The 19,480-nt window shown below is 38.5% G+C and overlaps 1 protein-coding gene and 2 long non-coding RNA genes across 3 annotated transcripts in view; 1 reads left to right on the top strand and 2 right to left on the bottom strand.

The window, feature by feature from the left end:
- The window catches only part of LOC139472519 (cubilin-like), a 33,222-nt gene that overhangs the window by 12,894 nt on the left and 848 nt on the right, over window positions 1–19,480 (bottom strand). The window contains exons 2-14 of the mRNA XM_071254998.1: window positions 19,258–19,339; window positions 17,611–17,735; window positions 16,756–16,905; window positions 6,470–6,545; window positions 6,069–6,208; window positions 5,562–5,699; window positions 5,213–5,294; window positions 4,824–4,951; window positions 4,154–4,312; window positions 3,028–3,124; window positions 2,170–2,294; window positions 1,586–1,738; window positions 621–705 (exon numbers count right to left, since the gene is read on the bottom strand). Coding sequence (XP_071111099.1) covers window positions 621–705; window positions 1,586–1,738; window positions 2,170–2,294; window positions 3,028–3,124; window positions 4,154–4,312; window positions 4,824–4,951; window positions 5,213–5,294; window positions 5,562–5,699; window positions 6,069–6,208; window positions 6,470–6,545; window positions 16,756–16,905; window positions 17,611–17,735; window positions 19,258–19,339 — 1,540 coding nt within the window. The remainder of the gene's footprint in view (window positions 1–620; window positions 706–1,585; window positions 1,739–2,169; window positions 2,295–3,027; window positions 3,125–4,153; window positions 4,313–4,823; window positions 4,952–5,212; window positions 5,295–5,561; window positions 5,700–6,068; window positions 6,209–6,469; window positions 6,546–16,755; window positions 16,906–17,610; window positions 17,736–19,257; window positions 19,340–19,480) is intronic.
- On the bottom strand, window positions 7,686–12,063 carry LOC139472504 (uncharacterized). Its single transcript, XR_011653891.1, has 3 exons — window positions 11,937–12,063; window positions 11,556–11,639; window positions 7,686–8,122 (listed from the first exon to the last, which is right to left on the bottom strand). It is a non-coding gene; the product is annotated as an uncharacterized lncRNA (long non-coding RNA).
- On the top strand, window positions 12,240–14,232 carry LOC139472511 (uncharacterized). Its single transcript, XR_011653893.1, has 3 exons — window positions 12,240–12,443; window positions 12,881–12,971; window positions 13,647–14,232. It is a non-coding gene; the product is annotated as an uncharacterized lncRNA (long non-coding RNA).

Below are 19,480 nucleotides of genomic sequence, written 5' to 3'. Positions count from 1 at the left end.
TCTTTTGGTGTACTGAAAGTGCTATTAAACTAGACTGTACATCTTTATTTTGATAAATGACACAAACATGGAAAAGATGTCCCTGGTATGAATAGGTCTCAGCAAAATGCGACTAAATGGACCAGATGGACAGGTTCGGTGACTTGGTGATTGCGTATCATCTTATCCCGACGGCAGGGACCATGATACGTATATGTATATAGCTTGCCATGGGATATTGCATGGGAGTGCAGCGTAAAAAGTTAAACACACACCCGAACACTCACGCACACACACACACATACTGTAAAATGAATGTGCTTATGTGCTACAATCATATTTGTTAAAAAGTTTTGTAAATCAGGAAAAAGTTTCTAACGTTTCACTACGTTTGAATACTTTTCTTGATTATGTATTTCTCAACCCCAAATATGAAAACAACACGTGCCATTTACTTGGCAGATCATAAAGGCATGATGTCATTGCATTCAAGGATGACGTCATAACATTTCAAACTCACGTCATATCTCATTGCATTACAAGTGAGAGAGTTTGTGTATTCGAGTTGAACAAAATGTTATTAGCCATTATATTTAAATCGTTTATAAAGTAAAATTATTAAATAAGCAACATACACCTACATCGGATAATTTCCCGGATATCCAGGTGATGTTAAGTACTGGGTCATCCCAGAAGCGATCAGGTGACTTCCACAGGTCAGGGGAGCTGCAAACACAAACAGGATACACATTGATTGAAGCCGTCAAGTCCATACTTTTAGTCATATTCATGCATTTCGAATCGTTTATAATCAACCAGTTTTTATCGGGCGTTTGCGAAACGAACGAACATTTTGCACTGTACACTACACACGGATTTCAATCTTAAATCAACTCGCATCCACACTATACACTGGGCAACAACATCACCATTTGTGCGAGCTTTGTTCAATTTGGTATGTAGAGGGACTGATCGTATGGCATGTGTTGGTGACTTGTGACTTGTGCTCACCTTTTCGCGAACACCTGGTATCATCACTATTTGATAGTGATTCATAACCACATGCTCATGATATAAATAATAAATCGACTATGTTTTGGCATGAGTTTCTAATGAGTATGAAAGGGTTGTGTCGCTTCTATTTTTTAAACAATGACTATTTAAAACAAAAAATACATGGAGTGGGATGCGGTGGTTAATATACACCCCTTAAAAAGGTTAAGTACCGCCCCTTCCTAATGTTCATATACCAAACAGTTCAATGCTTGTTGTGGATACATCTGATATTGATTTCATTTTTTTTTAAGTTTCGGAGATATCACTGATACCTGCTGAACACTGTATATTTCGCAAGATCGAGACAATAGCTACTTCATATCATATATGATGACGCAGATCAAGTGTATAAACGTGCAAGCCTTGATCTGTTTCAAATCATGTCACTAGATAACGATTTTTTTTTTGTATTCCAATATGCCTCTATGCAAACAAAAACAATTCTTTCATCTGAAACATGATACAGGACACAATATTTTAATGGCTTTTTAAACAGAAACATAAAGTTCGTGGGGCCTTTTTCAGGTGTATATAATGTAGGTCCTCATACCTGATGTTGCAGTGTACTTGAGCTGGAAGCCTTTCCCAGTAACTGAATTGTCGCTTTTGAACACCACTGTCATTGACGGGCCACTGCTCTGAACTGTCGGTTGCATGTTACCACACCACCTTTTCAACATCATCGAAGTGCTGCTTCCAACACCTAGCAACAACAAAGCAACATGTACTGCCAAAGCCTGCATATGCCACGAGGTTTCAACATCCACGAAGTGCTGCTTCCAACACCTAGCAACAACAAAGCAACATGTACTGCCAAAGCCTGCATATGCCACGAGGTTTCAACATCCACGAAGTGCTGCTTCCAACACCTAGCAACAATAAAGCAACATGTACTGCCAAAGCCTGCATATGCCACGAGGCTGCTTTATACATGAAATCGTACCACTTATCAAATGGATTTCACGTATAACATCCCTATGAAAAATTGACAAGATTCTGAATTTGGGGCATAGATATAAAACAGACCACATCCAGTGAGAAACCACATAATAAAATATCTACGAAACAGCATTATCATGTTGCATAACAACTGAACAGTATAGAATATTATCCATGCACTTCTCATATACAAACCATCGTAAACTGTAACGGAATCATATGGACATCCGACTTCACTCTCCATTTGGGAAACTACTGCCTTTAGTCTGATCATGTGGTTTGGCAGGACTGTCGTCAATGTCCAAATGCATAGGGAATTGCTGAAATCGAGCACACATTTTTGTAAGTTATCACTGGCGCTTCTCGAGAACAATTGTAGTTACTGTCTATAAGAATGAGTAAGGGAATGTCGTTTATAGCCGCAGTAAATAATTTGCCTGAGAATAAATACGTCGAGGATGGATACAACAGTGACTAAAGGCATCAGTTAGTCAACATTGGGACCGACGCTTAAGACAAGCGTCGGAAAATGGTGACCGAATCAAGTACTGGTGTACATGTATAAACCTTGCCGTCATGTGAAAACTCTTTTCAATTATGAAACCAACACTGTCTTCATAAAACAGCATCACGTGCACATGTACATGTTTGTCAGGAAGTGTAGCATTAACAGTTACCATAATTCAACATGATGCACGTTGTTTTGGTGTAACGAATTTTTAGCAAGCTGGAAGCATTATGATATTCAATTTCTCCTATGTAATACGTTGAAGTGTAATATGTGAGTGAGTATGGTTTTGTGCCGTTTTCAGCCATATCACGGCGGGGCACATCAGCATGGGCTTCACGCATTGTACCCAAGTAGGGAAACGAACGTTTTAACCACCCACTGTACCACTGTATTTGTGATTGTTTGATTTGTGATACTGCATGTATGATTGTTACGAGTATATATTTTTGTTCGCGATTTCAGTTTGACACCACTAAATACGTAAATGTAATTCAATGATATAAAAACGTTTTTAAATGCAGTTTTTAAACACTTCAACTTACTTTCGATAATCTAGGGGGAATCTTGGTGACTGAATGAATTTGGGAGATAAGTTGGCTGTCAGAGTCCCGCTGCCGCATTGAAGGGATGTTGGATTAACTGAAACAATAGTAATACCCTCTACGTTGATGGCCCAACAACCGGACATGTATAGATAACACCTGTACCTGTCGTCAGTGAATGTCAACGTTACTACACAGTAGGCCATAGAAAAAGTAGTTCTCTCCTATTTTAAATAAATTCATGGATGACTTGAGCATTACACGGTTTTATAAAATGGCACCGTAGAGTCGTAAAATCAAGTTTGGCGCGGTCTTGTAACCGTAGCGCTTCATCCTCTCGTAATTATCCGGCGTTCGGCACAGTTCGGCGAATTTCGGCAGTCGTCACTGTCCGGTGTCTTCACGTTCATTACCGTTAATGGTATTCTCTAGCTGTTGAATCGCATACTTTTTTATGTATGTTTTTGTTACATGTTATCTCATATATGTTTGCTTGCTTTTTCATGTATGGAAAATGTTTTAGAAAGTTTGATTTTCATGTAGCATCGGAATTATCTAGTATTGTATTATTTATCATATTGTTTAGTCATTTTTACCACATCACTAATTGTACATAATTCTTCTGACCCTTTATGGTACTCTCGGATAGCGTGTGTTCAGGGCTTTATATTGGTATCTACATCTCCGTAATTGGTCTAGGAAATCGTTTGCTATTCGGATTTTTCCTCTATTTCCTAAAATGAGTGAGTGAAATTTAACGTCACATCGGCAATATTTAGGCCATATCGTGTGTTTCCTCAAATCTTTATCGGCTCGCGAGGCTATAGTATTCTCCCGACGAGCAAGGAAAGGTATGCAGTCGGAAAGCGCACGTTAAATCTCCAATATAAGTAAGTAAGTAAGTAAGCACAACTCCATGACAGGCACATAATTACAAATATAATTAAATTCAGAAATTGTAATCAGGATTCGAAATGGCATATTCGAACTGTAATATAAGAAAGCGTCGAAGAACTTTTGACACATTCAACAATAAGAAAAGCATTCATATAAAAAGGTATCAAAACAATATATATTTTGTACCTATTAATGCTAATACAACACCGATGATATAATAAACCCTTACCTGGAGCATCGACTGTCTGACTGTATCTGATTCGGAAGCCCTTGTTTACAACCGCATCATCCGTCTTAAATTCAACCGCCATGCCAATGCCTGCCGATGTGTACGTTTGTGTCTTATTGCCACAAACCGTTCCTAGCTTCGTGGCCTTCTGGTACAAACCTATACAACAGAAGTGTATTGTGTATTGTTCAGGGGACTTGGCTTTCACATGTTTGTGACGAATGTCATCGGTTGGGCAGGATACGTTCGACGTTTCGCAAACACCTGGCATGATCACTATTTGATAACACTATTATTGGGCGCAAATTATGTTGAACATATTCCAAATGGTTCATGGATCACTAAATGTCCTTTCAACCGGTAGCACCCGTCACTCACACAATTTGGATATAGATGTAAGTGTTTGTTGGCTTGCACGGTACAGCAATACTCTTGTCATACGACAGGAGCCTCTAAACAATCTTGACCACACAACCCAGTGACAAACACGGTAGTGAGTTTACTGAATCGTTGAAATTAATAATCACATGCTACTTTCTAATTACGTCTGCTGCGTACTAAAGCGTATTCACAAGTAAAGAAAAACAGTTAAGAAACTGACCTTTATCAAAATTACTATGTTGGCAGTAATATGAATGATGTATTTTACGTTTATATTGTACGATCATACCTGAGTATACTGTTAAGGAATCATTGTCACACTGTGGGTAGTCACCCTCAATGTATGAATCGATCACGTCAATTTCAACATTTCTTCGAATGTGTTCTGAGTAAATCTGCCACACACATTGCAAGTCACTAGAAAAATAAGAAAAGGTTATAATCAGTGTGGGCGTGCACGTGTACACTTCTCGATCGCCCTCGTGTAAAGATCTTCCCGAAGCAAGGGAGTTAACGCACGATGAAATTCCAGTCTCAACCTGGATATATACATATATATAATTATATTAATTATAATTATATTCTATGATATGTATTACATGCAATAATTAATGTATGTAGAAATATGTGAATTCCCCAAGTTATGAGATTTTCTTTCGGGTTTTACTTCGAACATACTTTTCATATGCATCCGGGTATCCTGGGGATACGATGTACAATGGGTTGACGTCGGAAACCATTGTCAGATTGCAGACACCAGCTACAGATAAAACATAATGATCATGTCATTGAAACATATTTTCAATCACTTGCAATTGCAATTGCCAATGCATTCACCGAGTACAAAGTCATTGTTGGGTGACAAGATGTGCGTTCCTTAGGTGCATTATAATCGATTGAAATGTTTGATGCCTGCGTTCAAGGAATTATACCTTGGTGTGGCCTTTCCGCTGAGTTAAAGCCTATTCTGTTCTGTGTTTAACGGATGTTCGTAGCATTCTATTGACCAAATATTTGAGACGCTCACCTTCAACCGTCCTGTAATGGAATGTAAAGCCGCTTCCAACTTGAGAGCCACGAGTCTTGAAATCTATCCGTAATTTGGTTTTAGAACTTTGGAAGCGAGGTGTAGAATATCCGCAGAACGTACCGAGGAACTGGTTCCCTGAGCATATAAAAGGTTAGTGGTTGCTAAAACCTTTCAATGAGCTTTATCTTGTATATTCGCTTCGGTCTATTGTGCTGCACTCGTTGGTTGGAACTATGCCTGACCTAATGGTAGCAGCTGGGGCTGGCTCACTGCAAGCGCTGCATCATTTGAATATAAGGCTTCTATTTCGTACTGGGTTTTCTGATGGCAGGTCCCTGCACGAGGTGTTTACAAACAATACGAAAAGACAAATGTTAAACGGGAATGCCATTGTGACGTATTTAACTCTTGTGTAACTTCACGTCTTCCAATCTGGGCATTTCTCAATGGCTGTTAATCAGATATTCATCGGCAAGTCAGGAACTTGCACCCCGTTATACCTACCATCGCCTTGGTGATCATTATAGACAGTCACAGAATCGGCGACACACCCGCTTGACGACTGCACGTCCATGTGGTCGAATTCCACAACTATTGTGTCATTTGGGTCCTTCGCAGTAAGGAACCAGGAGCAATTCATATTTCTGTAACACAGTCATAAATAGGCGTTAACTTCACTCCTACCAGTAGGAATGCACATCTTGTGGAATCAGCATATATGCAGGTATGATGAAATACTGAAGCACTTTTGCAGACATATCTTGTATCGATTACCAGGAAACACAGTTGTTTTAATTTATTATCGCTTTAAGTCATTTCATAGCTGCTTAATCTTCATATCCTATTAATGTAAAGGCCTCTTTACTCATGTGAAAACGAGATACACCCAACTACCATGTACTTACTTAAGGTACTGATTAGGGTAGCCAGGTGATTGAAACGTTGTTTTGTCAGGTGTTGCAATCAAATCCCCTCCACATTCTGCGAACATTGTTATTGTCACAGCAAAAAAAATGCAGTTTCCGGTATCCGGATACCTGCCGGATACCACCGGACACTTACCCAAAACGCGTCCGGGTATCCGGTGGCAGAAACCTTGCCGGATACCAGATCCGTGGTATCCGGCATGGACACCTCACCTGAAAGTATGCCACCTGGAATCCGGGTATCCGGCACCGGATACCTCACCGGATACCTCAATCTGGGTGTCCAGGGATCCGGCACCGGATACCTCATTCTGAGTTTCCAAAAACATGTCACAATTTGGGGGGTGCATTTTGTTCAATTAAGTGTGAAACACCTAAAAATATATTGGAAACTAACCATGAAAATTGAACATTGCTGAAGGTATCCGGCAGGTATCCGGCAGGTATCCGGATGCAATTTTTCGAGATGTCTTTCTCCTAGTAAATAATGTTAGCCTGGGCATAGCAGATAGCTGTAGTAATATTCTGTGTTATTTTGGTTGTAAATATCCCCTTAAAGTTGAGATCTATGGGCAGGTACTTTTGGTGAAAACATTTTTCAAATTCATATATATTTCATTTTAGATGTTCAGCGTATTAAATGAAAAGCATTCAGTCCTGGTATGATGGTATCCTTACATTTCATCTTCATATTCCCAGTTTGTTCTAGCTTCTCGTGGTTGAAGCGCTCGATTCACCACATCGGTACATTGCTTGGTGTCACCCATCATGATATTGTTGGAATTTTGCTCATAAAGTGACATGACACCATATTCACTCTGACAAAACAAATGAAAGTCATTGGCTATGTGCTCACTTGGGCCTTTGTTCCTGGTGAGATTAAAAGATTATTTTGGAACTGTATCAGTACTTGTTACATCTTGACAGACGAGTTTCATTGAAGTTTGAAACAGAATATCATTAACCCAAATGGGTGCATCCACAGAAAACACCTAATAAAGTACCGGTACATAAAAACATCAATGTAATTTTTCTACTGACATGGAACTAAAAACTTCATTCAGTGAGCTGTATTAATTGTTGGAAAACATTCAGGGCATTAGTATATTTGATATATGTTAGCACCTATGTTATGAATGATCAATATCATATTTCTTTAAAGAAGCAAAACAAAAAAATTTGTTAAGATAACAAATCATATTTATTGATTTTATGACATTTCATTGGTTCAGTAACCAAAGGTGTTTGCAAGAACATTCAAAAACAGAAACAGATGCTTCAATGCCATTTTCTAAATAAACAAATCGGTCAAATCTCAGAAGAATTTCAAGGGAGAAGAATATCTAAAGTCAATTATGTTTGTGCAGTAAACCACAAAAGTCATTCAGATTTGTATAGTCAGCGTCAGTGTACACCACATAAACATAGTCTCACTGCTGTGGTATTAATTCCTTTAGACTTGATTAATGTCGTAATAAAACAACCTACAGAATCACACTGATGTGGCATTAGTCATTCAGAATCATCACTTTCTGAGGTGAACCTGCTAGTTGTTCTGGGGAGGATTATTCATCACCCTGAGAGTCCTTTGTATGACTTGTCTGATCTGGTGTCATTGTGAAATCCAGGTGCCTGAAACAATTTATAACATCTTTAAGATCTTGTTATTAAAAATATAAGAAACACACATATATTGACAAAGGGTAAAAAGTTGGTTTCTCAATGAGTAAGGTAATGACAGTTTATCAAGCAACTGTTACCCAAACCATGTTAATCAATGTAAAAAAGCCATAGCAAACAGTAAATTTTACAGAAAATACAAAATTGTAATTGATCTTCTGAAAACAATTCCTGTAGTGCCATAAGGCAGGCTCACCTGATTTTTTCTCAAATGTTTGCATTACATCAAAACATAAGGAAGGTTAAACAAGGCAATGCAAATTGCATAAAATAGGTTCTTATACATAAAACAGAACTACCGTATTTGATGTAATAAGCGCCTCGCTCTAATAAGCGCCCACGGGAATATTTGCTAATATATTGTCTCGTTAACAATCCCAAATAGCACCCTTTCCAATTGATCAATGTATACAAGACTTATTTATTTGCATATAATACTCATTCGTGTGTGATATGCACCCTTAATTATGGGGAATTTCATTCTGGAAAAATATATTTGTCGTACATTAACATTTCAGGCTGCCAGCATAAAGCAGGAAATTTTGAGAGCGCCCTGGGCGCTTATTCTGTCGAATACGGTATTCATAATTATCAAAACTTTCAATCACACAAGTAATGTAAGTGATCTCAAAATATTATATAATGAGTGTGCAAGTTAGTATAGTTCCACACAGCTTTTAGCAATATATCTGCGGGGACACCAGAAATGGGCTTTTCACACAGTACCCATGTGGGGAACAGAACCCAGTGCTTCGGAGAACGCATTACCCACTAGGCTACCAAATACAAATATCATCTCAAATACAAAAGTAAGTAACATTAGGATTTCATACAACAGATATTTTCTCCAAATATCAAGTCACTATACAACTGATTGAATTACTGATTAGAGAAGCAAGGACATATAAATGTAGCAGCTGAATCAGGCTTAATTTGAATCGTTCCTTGCTTCAGTTGCAATGGGAGCCACATTGAAAATAATTATCTCACTTATTATTGATGATTAATATCTACCATTAATTGGTAGGCCAAAATAGACACTGATACAAAAAATCAACTGAAAAGAACCACCTGAACAATCGACTAAAAACTATGTATATTACATTTGGGGGACCTTATTTCGGCTGCTGGCAATAGCATGGGCGGATACAGAGGGGGGGTTGCTGTGGTGCGCACCCCACTTTTTATTTCGAAAATAAATCTTTATTTCTGTATAAATTTCCACCAAAGACAATAAATAGCTGTAAAAAAGCTGTATCCGCCCATGATTAGTCATGAGTAAAATCATTATCATATTTTTATCATTTATCCTATCTTTAATTAAGATTAACAATAACGGGAAAAGCTGCCAAATATATTGGTCAAGTGTAATCATAATTTAAGTAGTTCTATTTGGTTTTGGAACTTTTCAAGGGTCATTGTAAATATATGTGTATTCCTATTTGAATACTCGTTTGATTGTTATAAAGTTACACAGTATTGCATCTATCGTCTGTTTCTAAATACAGTGGAACCCATCTTTGACTTGTGTGACATAATTGAATCATACCCCAAGTGCATTGTTATGCATCTGCACAGAGTGGTCAAAGTCCTTGTCACACACATAGTTTGCTACAAGGCAGAATCCAATAAGTACAGTTGAGACATCAGGTTGTATCCAGACAAACTGTCTGATAATCTCAAGTATGGTCTTGGTAGGATCAAGGGATGTAGCTAATCCTAAATAAACATTAAACAAATGACATAATCTCTTCTACAGAACACTTGATCAAAGCCTGCCCCACCTTTGATGTTTATCATCTTGTTACGCTCACAACAGCTCATTAGCAAGATGAACTCAATGTCAACTCATGGTGGATTAGGGATTAACAGGGCAATTAGTGTCAGGTGGGTATTATCACTTGCAATTATCTGTTAATTACTTAATTGAGTAGTGACGGCTTAGTTAGTTTCCAACCACACTGACAAGTCAGTTTACAGTTTACTAGTAACATGTTTCTGTGGACCAAGGAAATGTATCTTGCCAGATACTTAAAAAGTTCTACTCATAAGTAATAAAATAATGACAGTTTTGATATGCAATTCTCCCTACAAAGACATTTAACATTTGATATACATAAACTGTCTGTTGAAACTATGATGATGCTAATATACAAGTCGCACAAAACAACTAATTCATATACTGGTACCTAGCCAAACATACATAATTTTTATACGCGTATGCACATGCTTGTACATATATACCTCTACTGGCACAGCACACATACAAACAATCATTAGATGGATGTAATCGTTGAAAAAATATTTTACATACACAAACAAGTGAACAGATTCTGTAATAGCATGGTTAATATTGGGAGATGTTTAAGCATTTCCATTTTCACAGAATCGAAGGCATATCCTTTCAGGACTCAGATCAGCTTGTAGTGATTTAAATTCACATAAAAATGATTCATGTGAAATGACCTATCCCGCACGTGTGGCACCTGTTATAAAAATACCATTCATTACTTATTTGTGTGTCCAAATTATGCTATTATTAGAAATAATAGGTATTATTATACAGCATGGATATAAGAAAGCTTTATATGGAATTGTTGAAAATTATGTACAGGAAAACATTGAAATAAATCAATCAATACGTGCATTTATCTCAGAATCTGGTAGATTTAATCAATATGGACTTCTCCTTCATTATCTAATTATAATCAGATGATTACATTATTGCTCAACTGATAGTTTGCAATAGTATAGAATTAGTATTTTATTAATAATTATTTTGTATTTGAGCATCATTTAGATAAGCCAATGAAATAAATATATGTTTAAAACACATGTAGTAGAACATATTGCAATAGTTAAGACCCGAAAAGAAGTTATGTGTAGGATCCTCAAAATGGTATCCACAAGAGCAGGTTGTAGAATCATGTTGGTGTTTGTTGTTTAACTCTGCACTCAGCCATATTCCAGCTAAATGACGGCGGTCTGTAAATAATCAAGTCTGGACCAGACTATCCAGTGATTGACATCATGAGCATCCATCCACACAATTGGGATACAATGACATGGATCAACCAAGTCAGCGAGCCTGATCAGCCGATCCATTAAGTTATCTCTTACAACTAGCATAGGTTGATCATGTTGATGGGGACTAACTTCAACCTGGAATCCCCATGTGAGTATGTATGCGGCTGTTAGCTTTGTTTGATGTTTAACGCCACACTCAGCAATATCGCAGCTATGTGGCAGGAATCAAACCTGCATGGGTCTTCAGCACGAAGAGTGAACGCTTCAACCACTAGGCTACCCCACCACCCAAAATTCCCCCATGATAAAGTTGTCATCATGGTTATTGTTCAGCTAGTTCAAGTGAAAATGTTCATACCCTTAAAATGTCTTATCTTCCACTTCACGATGATCTCTGATGCAAAACTTCCCTGTCATTAAAGCTGTTCTTGATTCTTCACATCTGGAAAAATATGTTGAGGCTATTAATCATCTCACAGAGTAAAGGGAGTATATGAAATAAGACAGTGAGTCACATTAGCATACAAATTATCCAGTTAAAGTAAACATATTTCTTCATTATATACATAAGCATATACTAACATATGATAGACAGGCTACTTGTTATATAAAAATATAATTATATCCTGATACATTTACTTACATGTTGGTTATGAAAGTTAATGTGTCACATGTGACAGGCTTACATGTGGTAAATTACTTTAATACGTGATCATTGTAATATTCACATATTCCTTACCTTAATGTGTCACTTCAGCTGCCAGCATTACCTCAGCTGCAATCTCAATATTTGGCCAGTTTTGACGAAATGACCGATTGTGTTCAGTGTATAAGCTGGGCCTCGTCTCTAATATAACTTGGCGCAAGTTGACGACGCGCATAGAGAGCCAGGAACCAGCTTATGTCGTGTTAAACTAGTTCCCGGCTCCCTATGCGCGTCGTCAACTTGCGCCAAACAATATTGTGATATTAGAGACTGGGGCCCAGCTTTGTGTTAACCCGGAACAAGCCAATTTACCCATATTCCCCTGCGGTCCAGGGCGCCATTTTAGAACATGGATGTAAACAAACCTCGTGTATAGATATACACCGTGATGCTTGATTACGATAAGCTTACCTCGTGTATCGATAGATTGTTCTCATTCACCTCCACCACGGAAATGCCGGCCGAAGTTCCTCTGAGCCATCCACAACGCGGAAGTCAACAGTATTTGGAAAGGCGATTGGCAGCAAATGCGGATGCCAGGTACGTAGCAGGGCTTCGTGACCTTATGATTTCCGTGCAGAGATCTTATGGAATGGATTGATTTAGATATTTTCCTGCTCTACATACTTTACTGTAAACGCCAAGGGTCCTTTTTTTAGTATTATGGTCAACTGTTTGTTATGACGACAAGGATTTGCATAAGGGGCGTAATGGATTTGTGGTCAAAACAAGATGATCCAAATTAGATCGGCTTTTTATAGATAATGAAGAAATGTACAAAGATCTAGGAACGATTATTTACTCTAAACTTTTGTGGGATGCTAATACAGACTATAATTTACAATAATGGCCACCAAAGACTTTACTTTTTTTACGCTTAACATATTTTTATAATTACACTGTTATGTCCTTGTTTTGTATAAGCTTCATAATTAAATAATATATTTCTGTAATGTGAATGCTACTTATTTTTGCAGAATGTCTGGATAAATGAATGAGTCAGTCATCTGCACAGCATCAATGGAAAAAGGGAAGCAATGAGGAACAAGAGAAGAGTAGCAGTGAGTGGTAAATATTTGAAATTATTCTGTTTGGTTCATCATGTTCATGTAGCTATTCTGCAAATATTTCTTCAGTTTGCTTGTTCTTTATCACCTGTTGGCATGGATGGCCTAATTATCAAAGGCACCACAACTTGCTGTGCTTAGTTGCATCTCTTGGGCTTGACAGAAACCAATGGTCGTGGGTTTGAATCGAGGGTAGCATCATACACTTGCTTGTGGGTTTCATCAAAGTGGTAAACATGTAAGACCTGCATCACTTCGGACTTTCTTCCCATTTCACTCATTTAACACCACATCCAACAATAGTTCAGCTAAATGACAAGGATTATAAATAATCAAATCTCAAATCTCAACTAGGCAAACCAGTTATGAGCTCGATCAAGACGCACCGATGATGACTGTTATGGACAACATCCCACGTTATTGGGTACGATTACGAGCGATCAATGAGCCCACTTGCTACCTCATCTATTACTTTGGCTTGTATGGCAAGCATTTTTAAGAGATGTCAGTTAATGATTGTTTCAACTCATCAGCATGGAACAATATATATCTCAAATGTTTGGTATATAACAAAACTCAAAGACGATAAATTAAGTGAATTTGCTGCCTTTTATCTGTAAGTACATGTTGCAACGATTCTTTATTATTGCTACAATCTTTATACATAATTTTGCAGAAACTGAAGTCCAGCTTGAGATACCCGGATGACTGGTTGACAGTCTGGAAGGACCCTTCCAGATATCAGAAGTGATAGGCAGACAGTGATGAGGAGAATCCTGTTATTTCAATGGGGGCCTACCAAGAAGTTATATCCCAATTGACACTGGGACACACTCACACAGGCTGGTCTGGCTAATGTGAGAAGACCAGCCAATGCCAAGTCGGAGTGGGACCCTTCAAGGACGTTGAAGAAATTATTGTCTTTGGCCATGTGGTAATCACTTGAAAGGAATGATGTTTGCGACTACTTGTCTATAAATGTGGACCCAAACACCAAATAGAATTTTCACAATTCTACTAACACAATGCAACAGGGATAGAGCCGATCTGGCCTCCCCTCATCCTGGTTCCTGTTTTTCCAGGGCAATATAGAAGGGAAAGGATATTTGAGGGCAAGTAACTCTGAACTGGTGAGCATGGTCTGCTTATGCTTTCAAGCGAACAGTTATCCCACTCTGTTATGAGTATTGAAGAATAGGAGGAAATTGCATACTGCATCAGGAACCATCATGTGAACAATGTTCAGTGTGTGATATAGGCATATAAATAAAAGAAATTGATAATTTGTTTGTTGTTTATGTTTCTTTAGCCAGGTGTGTAAATGGGGATTTTCCAATATTTTGCCTCACTTTGATAGCCATAGTTATCGGATGAAACCATGCATTGCTTGGACATCTTTGGAATAACACATTGATCTGCTATGTCAAAGGTCAATGTCATAGCCAGACAAAAAAATTGTTAATGGCCAAACTCTTCCTTAGGGCAGGGATAGAAGTTGGCAACAGGTCATACACTTACTTTTTATCCCCCCGGCATATAATACGGGGTGATGTAGCGATCAGCCAGTCTGTCTGTCCGTCCGTCCATCCGTAATCATTTCCTTTTCCAGGGGAAGGATTCCCAAACCATTCAGTGTATTTGATCGAAACTTGGCAAATCTATCAGGCACATACTGAAGTGGTGCCTTTCGATATTTTGGGATTTTTCTAAAAAAAATTATTTTATTTTTTTTATGGAATGACGTTGGACATAGACTCAATTGGGGATGGGGTTCGTTTCCGGGGCAGAATTCAAAAACCATTCAGTGTATTTGATCGAAACTTGGCAAAGCTATCAGACACATACTGAAGTGATGCCTTTTGATATTTTGGGATTTTTCTAATTTTTATTTTTTTAAATTTTTATGGAATGAAGTTGGACATAGATTCAATTGGGGATGAGGTTCGTTTCTGGGGCAGAATTCGAAAACCATTCAATGTATTTGATCGAAACTTGGCATTCATATGGATGCGACCATGGTGGATCTTTTGTGGATAAACAATGTATGCTTCTTAAAGAACTTTAAACTGTTGACTCATTACATACAGAATTGCACATTTACTAGTGGTTACTTTACAGACAGCTGCCGGGGGGTTATGTCATCTTTCTGATGACTCTTGTTCTCTAATGTGCCTTTTCCTGCAGAAGTCTAAATAACTCTTATACATATAGTTGTATATCATTGTCATATGTTTGTCAATGTTATACTGAATGAAGCAATTTACAATTGTTTTTGAAATAGTCGCAACTGATATTGAAGGTCAAATTAGCTTTCAATGTCTTTCAGTAAAAATGTTCACAGTAACTGAGGAACAGCTCTCTGTAGTGCCGGGGGGTTATGTCATCTTTCTGATGACTCTTGTTCTCTAATGTGCCTTTTCCTGCAGAAGTCTAAATAACTCTTATACATATAGTTGTATATCATTGTCATATGTTTGTCAATGTTATACTGAATGAAGCAATTTACAATTGTTTTTGAAATAGTCGCAACTGATATTGAAGGTCAAATTAGCTTTCAATGTCTTTCAGTAAAAATGTTCACAGTAACTGAGGAACAGCTCTCTGTAGTGTGATGAAATCTGGTACATGTCACCCTCAGAGTGAGGCATATTGTGTTTCAAAACTTAAATGAAGCTGGTATGCTCGTAACAAGTACTTGTACCTTTACAAATAATCATATTATCATCTCACTAGGACCAAAGGCCAAAGTGAGCACACAGTCGATGAGTTTATACTTTCACTCAGAACAATCTGGAAGTCTGAACATGAAATTTAAGGGTATCATCATACATGTATTAGAACTGATGTTTGTTCATTAAACAGCTTAACATCTAAAAAGATTGAAAAAATTGTCTTCTCCAAAAGTACATGCCCATAGATCTCAACTTTAAGGGGATATTTACAACTAAAATGACACAGAATGTTACTACAGCTATCTGATATGCCCAGGCTAACATCATTTACCAGGATTAAGACATCTCGAAAAATTGCATCCGGATACCTGCCGGATTCCTTCAGCAATGTTCAATTTTCATGGTTAGTTTCCAATATATATTTAGGTGTTTCACACTTAATTGAACAAAATGCACCCCCAAATTGTGACATGTTTTTGGAAACTCAGAATGAGGTATCCGGTGCCGGATCCTTGGTATCCGGTGCCGGATCCTTGGACACCCAGATTGAGGTATCCGGTGAGGTATCCGGCGCCGGATACCCGGATTCCAGGTGGCATACTTTCAGGTGAGGTGTCCATGCCGGATACCACGGATCTGGTATCCGGCCTGGTATCTGCCACTGGATACCCGGACGCGTTTTGGGTAAGTGTCCGGTGGTATCCGGCAGGTATCCGGATACCGGAAACTGCATTTTTTTTGCTGTGTGTATTTTTAACAATTTGAAAGTAAAATCAAGTTTAGTGAAATGAGTCATGTAAACGATGATTAAATATTTTGTAATGAATATACATTGCACATTCCACAGAGAGATATCACTATCATCCTTTGATTTCGGAAAACATTTTCCATCACAGAAGTTCTAATCGGACACTAAGAGAGGAACGCATGCCTGTGCACTGGAAAGTACACTTGACTGCTGAACAATTAATATACGAATTGAGTTTATAAAATGTCAGACATGTCACTGGTTGTCTTTCGTTTAGCAGAGATTTTACCAGAGATTTCTCATAGTTATGTTTTTCTAGCTTCTTTTCAACTACTATTGTGACGATATAGTATATCACTGCGTACTTGTTGATTCATAAAACTCCAGATTGAAGCCCTTTAACTCGTGATCGCCGTCAGTCTTGAACAAGATATAGATGGAACTTCCGGTGCTTATAAACGTAGTACGTCCGTTTCCACAAAGTCGCCCAAGAGAGCGGTCTGTAGAGTTTGGTCCTACAAAATAGATACATCAGCACTTGTTTGATAAAAAAAAAAAGTATATGACAGATACACTGGATTGACTATTGGCCGGCACAATACTAGCCAAGGTTATCATAATCGACGACCATACCTACATGTACATGTGTACACACTTTACATAACATGAATGACATTTTGACATCCGGTGCAAGAGTAATAATCGGGGTTTAACGGCACAAGATGTATGCCGTTTTGGTGTAACCAACGTGAACGGGTACAGTGCTGACAGATTATGATCATGATCTTGGAGACACGCCGTACTAAAAGACTAGCAGTTCCTGGCAGTTGAAGGATTCCAATAGCGCTTCCAAAGCCATCACTGTCTTCTACAGCATTACATCATACAATATATGCAGGATGATTATTTGTCCATCATGATACACAATTGTTTATGTGGCAAATAATTATTATATCGTCTTTCATGGTCCCTGGTATATCAGCTTGAGAAATATTTTAATTCCATTGGGAGGTAAATGAAAACGTTTGAGAATATTCAAAATAGAAACTAGGTCCGACCGGCATATCAATACTCAGGTTATACTAGTGTGACCTCATCTGGATTAAGGAGTCAGAACTTCTGAAATCGACCATCAACAATGTTATTTTCTTTATTTGCATACCAGTTCAGTAAATAGATTATGAAGTGTCAATAAATAATTGTAGTTCGTGCGCTCTTACCATCGTAAAAAGACAGACTATCATAAACGCATTCTTTCGATGTTTCGATGACAGAATCCAGAACCTTCACGAAGATGCTGCTGTCTTTGTTACTTGCGTCGATCCTCCACCAGCAGTTCAGATTACTATAGATGTAAGAAACCAATGTTATATCTCTATCGTGCCATGTTTATGTGGCAAACAAATACCATAATAAAGTACATCCCTACCGTTCATAATCTATGTTCTATCTATTGTGACATACTTCACAACTCGTTTTTTGTCTTGTTTCTTGTCGATTGAGTCCAGACATACTTCACAACTCTGCTTTATCACACATGGCCATCGTTTGATAACGGCTACGCACGTACCTGTAACGGTAGCTGTTTCTATGATAACCTAGGGCCAGTTCCACAAAGCGATCTTAGCACTACGATAATCGTAAGCCAATGTTAAAGTATGGCAGCTTCGATCACCTTTTCGCTAAGAACAGGGAACACAATTATTGAAGAGCCTGCAATATTATATCTCACCATCATCTAAGTAATTTGTTCGACATTTTTGAAGTAATCGACCGCTTAAAGCCTTCTGAGAGATAAACTGCATGACAGGATCACCAAAATTCGCGCGTGTGTGTGTGTGTGTGTGTGTGTGTGTGTGTGTGTGTGTGTGTGTGTGTGTGTGTGTGTGTGTGTGTGTGTGTGTGTGTGTAATAAAATAATAAAATTCGGAGTGATGCTGTTTTATAGTGCTAGCCCACTGAGATACCATGCCGAACAAGAATACCCCACTCAGACACAGTATACTGACTCCGAGCCGACCAGTCATTGTTTTAGCACCTTAATGTCGAGCACCAGGCAGGGTAACAAAAAGAACCATATCTTAACGTATTTTTGGTATGACGCGGCCGGGGATCACACCCAGGACCTTCCGCTCTTCGGGCGAACGCTCTACAACTAGATCACGGAGGCGGGCTGCACCGACATGTCGCGTTAAGCTACGTTCACACGTTCGTAACAAAGTCCGACGGATCGGGAAGGTCCAGAGAGGTCGGCCAAGCACTCCCCACAGTATGGTGAGTCCCGTAACATTCGGGAAACTCAGCCGATTTTGTCTAGTCGGATTACTAACGTGACTATGTCTTTACAGATTCTGCAGTATCGGATCAAAATCGTAACAATGTCCTGTGTTGTGATGACGTTGTCCCCTGGATCGGGACGCTGTCGTGATGAACGGGCATGATTTGGAGATATTGTTTATTGCCGTTTCTTGTCGATTGAGTCCAGATTGCGTTCAGATCTTGCCGAATGCGAGCCGTCTTTGTCGGTTCACTGTCCGGTCACTGTCTGATCTCTGTCGGATCGCATTCGGGAGAATCGGCACGCTGTCGGGACAGATTCGATCGTTTTTTTACTATCCAGAAGATACAAATCGGATCAGATTCGGATTGAGAACGGAAGAATCGGGAGGAATTCGGCTGGAAACGGCTGAATCGGGACGCTTCCTGAACAATATCTGATTGATGTCGTGATTATATAAATGTTTTTACAAATTTGTGTATTTCCCGCTACGAATCATAGGATCTTGATCAGACAAATTTTTATCGGGAATGGTCCTATCAAGGACGGCAGTAAAAATCCTAAGCCCTTTGTGACAGTATCCACTTGCCTCGGATAATTCTTGTAGGGATATCCTGGAGAGGTTAGGTTGGATGGTGATCCTCTTGCTATCATTGTCACATTGCACGAATCTAAAAGAAAATGGACATGTTTGACGGGTATACATATACAATATGTGAGGGATCGCTCTTTTAAGCCACCTTTCATTTGTATTACGTTCTGTCAGCTAATGATTACGCCTAAAACACCAACATGTACAAGTACAACACTTT

The sequence above is a fragment of the Haliotis cracherodii genome, unplaced genomic scaffold, assembly GCF_022045235.1.
Source record: "Haliotis cracherodii isolate W230 unplaced genomic scaffold, xgHalCrac1.p SCAF_1, whole genome shotgun sequence".
In the NCBI taxonomy this organism is placed as follows: Eukaryota; Metazoa; Mollusca; class Gastropoda; order Lepetellida; family Haliotidae; genus Haliotis; species Haliotis cracherodii.
The sequence above is the reverse complement of the archived record's forward strand: the minus strand, read 5'-3'. Positions and strand labels throughout refer to the sequence as shown.